General features: G+C 46.6%; 1 protein-coding gene across 3 annotated transcripts in view; it reads left to right on the forward strand.

Moving 5' to 3' along the window:
• Positions 1–13,396, forward strand: part of Prune1 (prune exopolyphosphatase 1) — a 30,126-nt gene extending 16,730 nt beyond the window's left edge. For 2 of the 3 annotated variants that reach the window (XM_021656822.2, XM_021656823.2), the window contains exons 4-8: positions 51–235; positions 1,780–1,938; positions 4,030–4,124; positions 8,648–8,806; positions 11,697–13,396. In XM_021656822.2, the coding sequence (XP_021512497.1) occupies positions 51–235; positions 1,780–1,938; positions 4,030–4,124; positions 8,648–8,806; positions 11,697–12,122 (1,024 nt within the window). In that variant the 3' untranslated portion in view covers positions 12,123–13,396. The remainder of the gene's footprint in view (positions 1–50; positions 236–1,779; positions 1,939–4,029; positions 4,125–8,647; positions 8,807–11,696) is intronic. The other variant, XM_021656824.2, reaches the window with a different exon arrangement.
• Positions 13,397–13,524: the final 128 nt, after the last annotated feature.

The raw sequence follows: 13,524 nt of genomic DNA on the forward strand, positions 1-13,524 counted from the left end.
TCTCGCCCACTTCTCTCCTTCTGCTTTGTGTTCACCACCACCCTCCTCAGAAGTGATGCAGCTCTGGAGGACGCAGTAACAGAGGTGCTGGACCACCGACCCATCGAGCAGAGCTACAGCCCTGCCTGTCACGTTTCGGTGGAGCTGGTGGGGTCCTGCGCTACGCTGGTGGCAGAGAGAATCCTGCAGGGGGCACCAGAGATCTTGAGCAGACAGATTGCTGCCCTGCTGCAAGGTAAGGGGTTGGTTGGGGTCGACCGGATTGATGGCTTCATTCCTGTCACGGAAAGGGGGCAGGGAAAGCCCACACTCGTCTGGTTTTAGTTGTGACTCTTAAAGCCATCTACGCATCCCATAGAGCATGGGGTCTTGCAGTAGGCGGGCACTGCCTGCGAATTTGTGTTGGAGAAGGTGGAAAGGAAGCGCGGGGCAACTGACCTCAGCCTTCCCGTTTGCAACCTTGCTTAATGGACACAGGGCTCACCAAAGACACAGGAAACAGAGTCTGACGTCAGTTCCACCAGGAAATGGCTGTCTTATCTTGAGCAGGGCCCTTAACCTTTCCTCTCATTTTGCCATGGGGTGTGTATGTGCTGATCTCATTTAGATTAGACTAGGCACTCTCTTCCAATGCTCAGATGCTGTGTTGGAAGACAAAATCCAGACACAAAAGGGAGGTTTCATCAGTAGCCAAGAAGGTATTTGAAACTCATAGCTGCTGAGAGAGAGGAATCAGTTTTCTTTCATGGAGCTACCCTAGGTTGATCACACTCCAAGGCAGGAAATATGCTCAGGAATACTTGGCCAACAAAAATCATACTCTATGAGGTCTTTTTGTTTCTTTGTTTTTTTTATCCTTTAAATTTTTTTTTTTAAATTTTATGTGGATAGGTGTTTTGCCTGCATGTATGCCCATGTGCTACATGTATGCATGGTGCCCTCAGGTCAGAAGGAGGTGTCAGAGTTACAGATGGTTGTGAGCTGCTATGTGGGTGCTGGGAATTGAATTTGGGTCCCCCGGAAGAACAGCCAGTGCTCTTAACTTCTGAGCCATCTCTCCAGCTCCTAAACCCCATCCCTTTTGCTTTGTTTTACTTTTTTTGAGACAGGGTTTCTTTGTATGTCCCTGGCTGTCCTGGGACTCACTCTGTAGGCCAGGCTGGCCTCGGACTCACAGAGATCTACGTGCCTCTGCCTCCTAAGTGCTAAGATTAGAGGTGTGTGCCACCCCTGACGGGTCCTACCCCCTTTTTTAAAAGAGAGAAAGAACATGTAGTTGGGTGGGTAGGGAGATGGAGGCAGAGCTGGGAGAGGGGAAAGAATATGCAAATTTCAAAGAATAAACAAAAATGCAAAAAATAAGTCTGTGGTGGAATTTGTCTTGCTGAAGAGATGGATTCCCTTTGAAACTGAAATCTACAAGGCTTAGAATGCGTAGGCTTTTTATTTTATTTATTCCTTTTATGTGTATGGGTGTCCTGTTCTTGTGTTTGTCTGGACACAGTGTGCATGTCTAGAACCCGACAAGGCCAGAAGAGGGCTTCAGACCTCCTGAGAGCCCCACACTCAGGCCTGTTGTCCATATTTCCCTGTCCCTCGTTGTAGTTTGCCTCAGGAGCTCTCTCTTAGGACACCGTCAGGCCAGGTGCATTGTTCTGCCCTGTGGGTTTTCATGGGGTGCATCCTTTGGATCATTTCACTGGATTTGGAGCTGTGTGTGTGCTGGTGGTTGTGAGTGGGGGGTTCACTCGCAGGGCTCCTGTTCCCAATCCTTGATAGGTGCCATCATCCTGGACTGTGTCAACATGGATGCCAAAATCGGAAAGGCAACCCCGAAGGACAGCAAATACGTGGAAAAACTGGAGGCCCTCTTCCCAGATCTGCCTAAAAGACAGGACATCTTTGATTCCCTGCAAAAGGCGAAGTTTGACATCTCAGGTATGATGTGTCGGGCTGAATTTTTCATCTGAGAAAGTCAGTGGGCAAGCTCTGAAGATCGTATCTGGAAAGCCATCAGAGCAATTTCAGAGCATTAGGATGGTTTGCCCTTATATCAGATGTCTGCTCTTGAACCCATCAGTCATCTGAGTCTGGGAGAGGATGAGAGAGGACAGGGTGGAGCCCATGATGTAACCCCAGCACTGGTGAAGCAGAGGCAGGAAGGTAGAATTTTCAGAGCAACATGGGCTACATAGTGAGTTTAAAGATTGCTTGAGCTCTCTTGCCTCAAAAGGTAAAAGCTACCCAGAGAAACCCTGTCTCCAAAACAAACAAACAAACAAATAAAAATGAGAGGGATTTAGCCTGGCAAGATGGTGCATGCCTATAATCCCGGCCCTCTGGGAGGCAGAGGCAGGCATATTGCTGTGAGTTCGAGGCCAGCCTGGTCTATAAAGTGAGTCCAAGACAGCTAGGGCTACACAAAGAAACCCTGTTTCCAGAAGAAACATAAAAAGAATTTTAAAAAGACTAGCTAGGTGGTGATGGTGCACTCCTGGAATCCCAGCACTCAGGAGGCAAAGTCAAGCAAGACAAAGATCTCTGTGAGTTTGAGGCCAGCCTGGTCTACAGAGGGAGTTCCAGAATACCCAGGTTACACAGAGAAACCCTGTCTCAGAAACAAACAAACAAGTCTAAGACTAGGTGTGCCGCACAGTGGACTTGACGGGTGTGGAAAGGAGAGAGAAGAGGCTCAAGAGCAAGGTGGGCGGGAGGGCAGGTGGGCCTGGGGATGTTGGGGAGAATCTACATGATCAACACATTGTGAAATTCGAAAAACCAAAAAGGCTTAGCATCCCAGTCTAATCTGAGCACGTAGGATATAAATAAACTGTACTGGGGGGGTTAAGTTATTAGAGCAACAGCTATGTAATTAGTGGAAGAAACTGGTTTAGTGTATGTTTAAAGGACAAAGAGAACCAATAACTGCCATAATCTACCTGTTGAGATTAAAAAAAAAGCAAATAGAAAAGGAAATAGAACTTCTACATGGGCGCTTAGAAAGCCAAAGGAAACACATGGACTGAGGAGAGCAGGTGCTTGCCCAGGCTATGCACGGGCCTGGGTGTGGTCCCCAGCCAAAAAGGAAAGAAATGCAGTGAGAGGAGGATAGAGGAAAGGAAAGGCCTCAGTGGTTTGGGTTCTGGCTTTTTGTGTGTTAGTTTTTGAGAGGGTGTGTTTATGTTAATGAGGTGGTCCCTGTGTAGCGGCAGCTAACCTGGAACTCACGATGTAGACCTGGCTGGTTTCGGAACTCTGAAGTTCCTCCAGCCTTTTCCTCAAGAGCACTGGGATCAGATGCACCACCACACCCAGGAAAGCCTCTCTTACCCTCTACAAAGTCCTTCCGCTAAAGGTAACCATTTAACTACTGTGACCTGATTATTATCATTTCAAAAATTTATTTGAGCTGAGTGTGGTGGCGCGTGCCTCTATTGCTGCACCTTGGAGGCAGAGGCAGGAAGGTCTCTGTGAGTTTGAGCACAGCCTGGTCTACATAATAAGTTCAGGACAGCCAGGACTATTACACAGAGAGACCCCATCTCAAAAATATATAAATATATATTTATTTTCATATAAATTATATCTATTATATAAATATATGTGAATATTTTTTTGAGATTCAGTATGTGTGTGTGTGTGTGTGTGTGTGTGTGTGTGTGTGTGTTTTATATATATGGGTATTTTGCCTACATGTATGTCTGTACATTATGTACATGGCTGGTGCCCACAGAAGACAGAAGAAGGCATCAGATTCCCTGGAACTATAGTTACACACACTTATAAGTCACCATGTAAGTGCTGGGAATTGAACCCTGGTCCTCTGGAAGAATAGCCAATGCTCTTAACTGCTGAGCTGTCTCTCCTGCTTGTGACTTGATTATTTAATCCTTTATATAATTACATCTTCAGTTACTGTTCCTGTTCATTGCCCTGAGGAGAAAGTGTTTTTCCATTTTCTTTGCCTTTACTCTGGAGGCATCAGGCCAGGTTCCCTGTTTGCCTCCTAGTTCCCCATCTGTTTTCTAGGACTGAGCACTGAGCAAATGCTCAGAAAGGACCAGAAGACCATCTACAGACAAAGCACCAAGGTAGCTGTCAGTGCCATCTACATGGACCTGGAGGTAAGAGCAGGTTGCCTGTGGGATGGAAAAGAATGCCTTCAGTCATGCACGAGTCCTTGCCTTTCACTGCGGCCTCACTCAGAGGACCAGGATCCTCTCTGCTCGTCTCCTTCTGCTCTGGGCTTCTCCACCGTCCACCACCCCTCACAGTGCTGTGGGAACAGCCTGAGTGCTAGTTTCTCTGCACTCACTTCAGTTTTGCACTCCTACAGGCCGTTCTCTGTCGAGCAATCCATGATTTTTGTGTATAATTTTCTTTTAATATTTTTTGACAGGGATGGAAGGTTGGCTTAGTGGTTAAGAACATTTTTTCCTCTTACAGAGGACCCAGGTTCAGTTCTTAGCACCCACATGGTAGTTTACAACCATCTGGAACTTCAGTTCCAGGGATTCTGACACCATCTTTAGACTTCTGTGGGCCCCAGGCACACACACATGCTACACATACATACATGCAGGCAAAACAATCATACACATAAAATAAAATTTCTAAAATGTAAGTATACATATTCTAGCCATTAACAGCTAAGCCACCTCTCCAGCCCTTTCAAAATATTTTCTAAATTACATTTATGCCGGGCACGGTGGCACGTGCCTTTAATCTCAGCACTCTAGGCAGATCTCTGCGTTCCAGGCCAGGCAGGGCTACAGAGTGAGACCCTTTTTCAAAACCAACTGTGCAGTGGCGGCATACATGTTTAATCCCAGCACTCAGGTGCGTTAAGGCCAGCCTGGTCTACAGACCAAGTTCCAGGACATCCAAGGGTACACAGAGAAACCCTGACTCAACAAACAAAAACTACAACACACTTAGAAAGGCCAGAGGTCAGTTCTCTGTTCCAGCTGTGTGCATTCTGGGGACTGAACCCAGGTCGGCAGCCTTGGCAGCAAGTGTACCTGCTGAGCCATCTCCTTGGTCTTGTTCACGTGCTTTTCAAGATAGGTTGGCACAGGAAGTTGCTATGTAGCCAAGGCTGATGGTGAATTCAAGGCAGGCTTCCTGTCTCTGCCTCTAAGAGCTAGGACTACAGTCTGGGGCCACCACATCCAGCTGTAGCATGACCCTCGGCAGCCTCGAGCGATCCCTGCTCTGATGTTCAGTTTGAAGCACCCATGTCAGGCAGGTCATAACCACTGATAATTTTTCAGTTTAGGGACTCCTGTGCTGTCTGGCCTCTGTAGGTGTCTGCACCCACATAAACACTTATAGACACTTTTTTTTTTTTTTTTTTTGCCAAAAAGTTTTAGAATGAATGTATATATCTCAGGCTAGATGTTCTGGATTGTTTTATATCAATTTGATACAAACTAGAGTCATTTGAGAGATGGGAACCCCAATCTAAAAAATAACTCCCTAAGATTTAGCTACAGGGGCCAAGTGCGGTGGCACATGCAATACCTTTAATCCCAATAGTAGTTAATCTGCCTCAGGGATAATTCTGCCTCCAAGAGGCAGAGGCAAGCAGATCTCTGTGAGTTCAAGACCAGCCTGGTCTACAAAGAGAGTCCAGGATAGCCAAGGATACATACAGAAACCCTGTGTCGAAAATAAACAAACAAACAAAACCATATATATATGGCTGGGCTGGAGAGATGGCTCAGAGGTTGAGAGCACTGTCTGCTCTTCCAGAGGTCCTGAGTTCAATTCCCAGCAACCACATGTTGGCTCACAACCATCTATAATGAGATCTGGCACCCTCTTCTGGTGAGCAAGCCTACATGCAGATATTGTATACATAATAAATAAATAATTTTTTAAAAATAAAGGAATAAATCTTTTTTTTTAAAGATTTATTTATTTATTTATTTATTTATTTATCTTATGTAGATGAATGCTTTATCTGCATGTACACTTGCATGCCAGAAGAGGGCATCTGATCCCAGTATAGATGGTTGTGAGCCACCATGTGGTTGCTGGGAATTGAATTCTGGACCTCTGGAAAACTAGATAGTGCTCTTAAATGCTGAGCCATCCCTCCACTCCAGCCCCAATAAATCTTTTTTTTTTTTTTTTTAAGGCCATAGGCAAGCCCATAGGGTATTTTCTTAATTAGTGATCAATGTGAGAGCCCAGTCTATTGTGGGTGGGGCTATCCCTGGGCTGGTGATCCTGCGTTCTATGAGAAGGCAGGCTGAACAATCCATGTGAAGCAGGCCAGTAAGCAGCATCCCTCCAGGGCCTTTGTCTCAGCCCCTGCCTCCAGGTTCCTGCCCTGTGTAAGTTCCTGCCCTGACTTCTTTCAATGATGGACTACGATAGAGAAATGTAAGCCAAGTAAACCCTTTCATCTTCAAGTTGCTTTTGATTGTGGCTTTTTGCAACAGCAATAGTAACCCTAGGAGGTATGGTGGCAAATGCCTCTATTCCCAATACTTGGGAGGCACAGCCAGGTTGATCTCTAGGAGTTCGAGGCTAGCCAGGGTTACGTAGTGAGACCCTATGTCAGATAATTAAATAGATAAAATGACAAATGGAGCACATCCCGTCACCCTTGCTTTGCGCTTTTTTGTTGTCCTTATACAGTCTAAAGTCTGTCTTGTTCCTTTGTCTTACCTCTGGCCTTTCCTTACTCCAACCCTGATCTTTTTGGTCTCAAAGGTGTCCGCATTCACATGTGTAGGTTCACATGGGCACTTGAAAATCAAATGAACCTTAGAAAAGAATGAGAACGGCAACCAAGGGCTGGAGAGATAGATGGCTCAGTGCCTAAGAGGACTCGTTGCTCTTGCAGAGAACCTGAGTTTGGTTCCCAGCATGCATGTGGTGGCTCTATAGTTCTGGTTCCATGGCATCTTCTGGCCTCTGTGGACACCACCAAGCACACACATAGTGCGGGTACATCCACAGGCTAAACACATACAATAAAATAAACCTGAACAAACAAGTGGTACAGTTCATATTATACAGTGGCCTCATGGGTTTGTTTTCAGCGCTGGGGACATACGGGACAAAGCTTTACCACTGAAACCTGGTAAACATTTCATGCCTCTCATTCCATTATTCTCAGTTATGAGATCCTGTGTGGGATCACACCCATAGTTATCCATAGCGTAAGAAGCCATGGTAGATCACCTAATTTGGAAAGCAAACGACAACATTCAAGACCACATATCCAACCACTGTACAAATTAATACTGCAGAACAGCCAGATATAGAGGGCTGCAGAGAAGGGTCTGTGGACCATCGGGCTCCATCAGGAAGACCCCAGTTCAAATCTCCAGAACACACAGAAGCTGGACATGGGCACAGCCTGCAATTCGCAGCTCTAGTGTGGTATGGAGGAGGCAGGAGGATACCCGGGGCTGGCTCGCTGCCAGCCTTGCTCCAGCTCCAGCAAGAGACTCCCATCTCCCGGGAATAAGACTTCTGCACAGACTCATGCCTTCATGTCCACCTGCACGTACATGTACATATGCCACACTAATTAGTTAAAGAAGAAAGGCCAGGGGTAGAGAACAGCCCTGATTTGAAATAAAGGGTGGGGCTGGAGAGATGGTTCGGTGGGTAAGCGTACTGGCTGCTCTCCTGGACGACCTGGGTTCAATTCCCAGCACCTACATGGCAGCTCACAACTGTCTTAACTCCAGTTCTAGAGGATCTCGCACCCTCATACAGACATACATGCAGGCAAAACACCAATGAACACAAAAAATAAATCTTAAAAAAAAGGAAATGATGGTATTATATATTAGAGAAAATGCTGCATGGAAAATATTTGGCTAATATAGATTGGCAAGCAATGAGCAAAGGGTGGATTACCATTGTGGTGGGAAACAGCCAGGAACCCGGGAGCAGGAACTGAAGCCGAGATCCTGGAGACATGATGCTTCCTAGCTTAGTCTTCATGGCTTGCTCTGTTTATTTCTTTTCATAACCCAGAAGGTAAGTGGGCCGTCCCACATCAATCGTTAATGAAGAAAATGTCCCACGGGGTTGCCAGCAGGCATTTTCTCTGTTGAGGTTTTTTTCTTCACAGATGACCCAGCCTGTGACAGGTTGGCAGAAAATCTAATCAGCACATACAGCAACCGCCACTGATGGTGTTTCTGCTTTTGTTTTTTGAGACAGGGTTTCTCTGTGTAGCCCTGGCTGTATAGAACTCACTCACTCTGTAGACCAGGCTGGCCTCTAACTCATAGAGATCTGCCTGCTTCTGCCTCCCAAGTGCTGGGATTAAAGGTGTGTGCCACCACTGCCAGGCAACCGCTCACACTTTTATTCTTTGTTATATTCATGTTTAAGTTTGAAAAGAGTTTTCTGGTAAATGCTGTCTTGTTTTATTGAGGAAACTTAGGCCCAGGGGGGTTAATATCACTTCTTTATCTGATTCCTAAGAAGCAATGTAGGAGAGCTGATTTTCAAAACAGTTCTGTCCTAATGAAAGTCTATATTCTCCCCATTCTGTCACAATCTCCAGAGGTGTAACACAATTTGTGAGTTGCATGCACTTCATGAAGATTTGTTGGTGACTAAGAATGGTCTAGCTGTAACTTTTCATCACTCTCTTTTTCTTCCCATCTAGGCCTTTCTGCAGCGGTCAAACCTCCTCACAGATCTCAGTACTTTCTGCCATGATCACAGCTACGATGCCCTGGTTGCCATGACTATCTTTTTCAATGCTCACAATGAGCCAGTACGGCAATTGGCTATTTTCTGTCCACACGTGGCACTTCGAATGACAGTGAGTCTCCATCGCGTCAACCTGAGGGTCAATGGCCTGAGTGTACCTTTGTGTATCTCTGCTGTAGGACCTTGCCTTGAGTTGTATGTGGTTTAAAATTTTATTTGCTTTTGTGTGTTTATGTATCCATGTGAGAATGTGCACGTGTGTGTGTGTGTGTGTGTGTGTGTGTGTGTGTGTGTGTGTGTGTAGGCCAGAAGAGGGTGTTCAGCTCCTTGGAGCTAGAGTGACAGGTGTTCGTTAGCCATGCAGTATGGATGCTGGGATCGTGTGTGTGTGTGTGTGTGTGTGTGCATTCATTCATGGAGCTCAGAGGCCAGCTTGCAGGAATCAGTTCACTTCTTCTACAGTTGTAGGTCCTGGGGCTCAAACACAGGCAGTCAGCCTGGGCAGCAAGTCCCCTTATCTGTTGGCCCTATTTTTGTTTCTGAAACAGGATCTTACACAGTAGCCCAGGCTGCACCCAGGCCACCTGCTTTTTGTTCATGCTGTCTACAAGGGAATAGTCTTAGTCATACAGTTATTGAGAAAAGTGTTTCTGAAGATTAGAGACAACAATTTACGCTGACAAGGAGCTTGAGGCAAACTCTGGTGAGAAGGAAGTACCCACCTGTAGCCAAAGCTTGCTCTCATGGGTCATACTGACTGAGGCTGCTGTTCCCAGGATGTAGGAACTACGGCCTGCTCTACTTAATAGTGGTGAATCTATCAGAGAACCCTAAGAGCTATTGCCAGGCATGGCTGCACACACTTCTAATTCTAGCAGTAGGTAGCAGAGGCAAGAGGATAGCCCACGAGTTTGAGGCCAGCCAGGTCTATATAGTCGGACCCTAAAATAAATCTCTGTAGTCTTGACAATTTATGGACAGGAGAGAAGACGGGGTGTAGCTCAGGGTTGGAGACACCACACAAAGTAAAGACACCCAGCCTCTAAACACATGGTAGGAATCTTTTCAACTGTGTGGCACTCCGGGTCCATCTGGATACTACACTCCAGAGAAGGGCTCAGCACTGACCCAGCCCCTTTCCTGGCCTTCCTTTTGGTTCAAAATTACTCAAGACTCTGGGTTGCTTGTACTGGGAGGGTGCTCAGGACAGTCCAGCCACAAGTCCTTTGCACTCAGGAAAGGTATGTCTGCCCTTTGCTGCTGCTTCCTCTTTGTTTCCTTCTCTGGTGTAGGGGTAGCTGGCTATGGAGAGAAGCGGGTTTTATACGGACATGTTTTTCTTTCTGGGTTCCCTGCCTGCTTGCCTTTTGAGCTAAGCCAGAGGACTCAAGTCATGGTGAGAGTCACTACTGCAGTCTGCTGTGATCATTAGCATAAAGTGCATTTTGAGGCAGAGTCGGTGTTCGGAACATGGAGCTCTTACCGACCATGTTAACGAGAAGGTGCCTAGGCTGTCAGAAAGGACCCTTCCCCCTCTGGAACTTAGTCCCGCCTCGGCCGCTCTATCTTATGACTAACTGCCTAGCCCACACTCTCTGTGCTGGGAGATAGGACCCTTTTGCACAGTCAGCTCTGCCCTTTCTTTCCTTCTGTTAATAGTAGTATAACACATTTTAGAACACGACTCTAGTGACAGTCCTGGGTTCAAATGTCAGTTTCATCTTGTATAAACTGTGACCTAATCTACTGGTCATGCTGGTGCACACCTTAAATTCCAACACTCAGGAGGCAGAGGCTGGTGGATCTCTTGAGTTTGAGGAAAGCCTGGTCTACAGATTGAGTTTCGGGACAGCCAGGGTTACCCAGAGAAACCCTCAAAAAAAGAAAAAACATGTTAAGAGAGGTTAAGAGCACTGGCTGTGCTTCCGCAGGACCTGGGTTCAATTCCCAGTCCCCAAATGGCAGCTCACAACTGTCTGTAATTCCAGTTCCAGGGGATCTGACACCCTCACACATAGATGCAGACAAAACACCGATACACACAAAATAAAAATAAATCATTAAGTCAAGAACGGTAGTGGACAACTGTAATCCCAGCACCCTGGGAGGCAGAGGCAGGTGGATCTTTGTGAGTTCAAGGCCAGACTGGTCTACAAGGTGAGTCAAGGACAGCCAGGGCTTACACAGAGAAACCCAGTCTCAAAAAATCATAAACAAACAAACATTTTAAAAAGAAAGGAAGAAAAACTGAGCTAATCTATGTAAGCCTCAGTTACCCTAATCGTATGTGAGTTTAGTAACTGTACCAATAGAAAGAGCTATTTGTAAACATCCAGATTGGCAGCCTGCTTGGCCTATCGCCCATCCTCGGTTTGTTTGGTCTTAGTCCTCCGATCTCTACTTGAGCGCTAGTCCTGTCCTACCTAAAGAAAAAGTTCAAGACCTTGAGCACCAGTAAACACACGGAACCCGCATTATCTCAAGTGACAGCGGTCCTGGGATCTGTTTGAGTTTCTGCCATCAGCCATGTTATTTCATTCAAGAAAACCTCCATGCACTTTGATTTCTTTGTTAATGAAACAAAATGTCATCCAAATAAATGTTCCAACCATGCAGGGTGTCTTATAATATCAGCACATGGGAAGCTGAGGCAGGGGAATTCCAGTGCACTAAAGGCCAGCCTGAGCTCCCAAGTAAGTGTCAAAAAAAGGAGGTGGGGAAATGGTATAGAGATGTAAATCATCTGCAGCGTGGTCTCTGAATGTTTGAAACCCTCGGTTTGAATCCCAAATACCTCAAAAACTGGCCATGGTGGCACAGGGTAACCTCAGCACTCAGAAGGCAGAGGGGGATGAAACTCTGGGTTCTAGGCCAACCAGGTACATAGTGAGACCTTGTCTCAACAAACAAGCAAGCAAGCAAAACACTTTTTGCCTCTGTTATAAGCCTCAGCTCTCTGCTGTGCCACATTGTACATCATCTCCTGTTCTTGTCTTCTGTAGATCTGTGGAGCCCTGGAACAGTGCACCTCCCCACCCCTGAAGCTGACCCCTATGCCAAGCATCTCTCCCAACCTCCAATCATATCTTCAAGGCAACACCCAGGTCTCTCGAAAGAAACTTCTGCCTGTGCTCCAAGAAGCCCTGTCAGCATATTTTGACTCGATGAAGATGCCTGGAGGGCAGCCTGAGGTGGCAGGCATGTCCAGGGAGCAGGCAGACAAGGAACTGGATGGGGCAGGCAACTCTGTGATGTCTGGACTGAGTCAAGATGAAGAAGACCCTCCGCTGCCACCCACGCCCATGAACAGCTTGGTGGACGAGTGCCCTCTGAATGAGCTGCCAAAGCTCTCTGCTGAGGCCATCTTTGAGAAGTGTAGTCAGATCTCACTGTCTCAGTGTGCCAGAGTCTCCCCGTCAAATAAGTGACCGCTGGAAGAGGGTGGGGAGGTGAGGAGGAGGCAGTTGGCCTGCCTCAAATGCATGTTTTGAGATGTTTGACTATTTCAGCAACCGTGTCTCTTGCTCCAGGATCTGGTGTGCTGTTCTCATAAAACTGGGAGGGAACCGAAAGCAGCTGCTGTAAGAATGGCTTTCTGCCTCCCCTCTCCCTCCCGTCTCTGCCAGACAAGTTTTATTTAATTTTATTATTTAATCTGCACTGATTTTCCTCTATTCTGTTTGGGAAGGTACAGTGTGGCGCTGTCCCTGTCCTAGCCAAGCAGGACTAAAGGAATGTAGACTCCATCCGTGTGTCCTCAGAGGATGGTGGACTGCCAGGATCTGTCATGAAACCAATTTACTGCCTGTCTCCATGCACTACTTCACCTTTTTACTTTCTATTTGAGACAGAGACTTATGTAGCCTAGGCTGGCCTTGAACTCTGTGTGTATCTGAGGCTAGTCTTGAACTCCTAATCCTCCTGAGTGCTGAAATTGTAGTCATGTACTATCATACTTGGATAGTCTCTTGTCTTGAACAGATGTCCCAACTTTCTATTTCTTTGGCTCCTTCTGTCCCAGAGTCACAGGAAGCCAGAAGAGATCCTGAGGATCTAGGGTTCTTGGGGTCTCCTGGCACCCAGGGTGGCTGTAAGATCTCATAATCATTTTGCCAAGAGGGTAGAAATTGGCTGAGCCTGTGCTGTAGTGGGTCTGGTGAGTTCAAGAAAGCATAGGGTGTCTTCTGGTGAGACATCTCCACGTCTGTAAATGAGGGTTAGGGGTAGATGTTCCATGGTATTCTGTGACCTGCCTCTTCCTGCCATCCTTTCTCTCCTCTGCTTTTTTGTATTTTTCTTTGTCTTTCCCGGGAGTGCTTGGGGTCACTTGATTGTTTTATGTTTATGTGTGATTGTACCAAGGGACTTAGCCTTATGTAGCATGTACAGGGATGTAATCATGACCCAGAGGCAAGCTCTCTCCCAGTGTAGTCTGCATGTGTAGACTTTCCATGTCTCCCCCCACCCCTTTTCACCAAGCCGTTTCCCCTGTTCTTAACCCATATAAGTTGCAAACAGTATGGCCAAACAGTAGGGTAGGGTGTGTGGTGGTTTGGGGCAGTCTGACCACTTTAGGGTCCATCTGTAGCCATTGGGAATGTGAACTATTGGTGCAGTCACTGAACCCAAAGGGACTGTGTTCTGTGACTTTGGTACTTTGTTTTGCATTTTGTTTCATATTAAATACTTTCTTCTGATTTGAGGTCTTGCCTCTTTTTAACAGAATAATCGGGCCTTCCCTCTGCTAATCCTGCCCCTCCCACAGGCTCATCTCTGGCCCTTCTCCGTGGACCTTGTTAACTTGGCTATGAGCTGGCTTCAGTCACTTCA

The sequence above is a fragment of the Meriones unguiculatus genome, chromosome 10 (genome assembly GCF_030254825.1).
Source record: "Meriones unguiculatus strain TT.TT164.6M chromosome 10, Bangor_MerUng_6.1, whole genome shotgun sequence".
NCBI classification, from domain to species: domain Eukaryota; kingdom Metazoa; phylum Chordata; class Mammalia; order Rodentia; family Muridae; genus Meriones; species Meriones unguiculatus.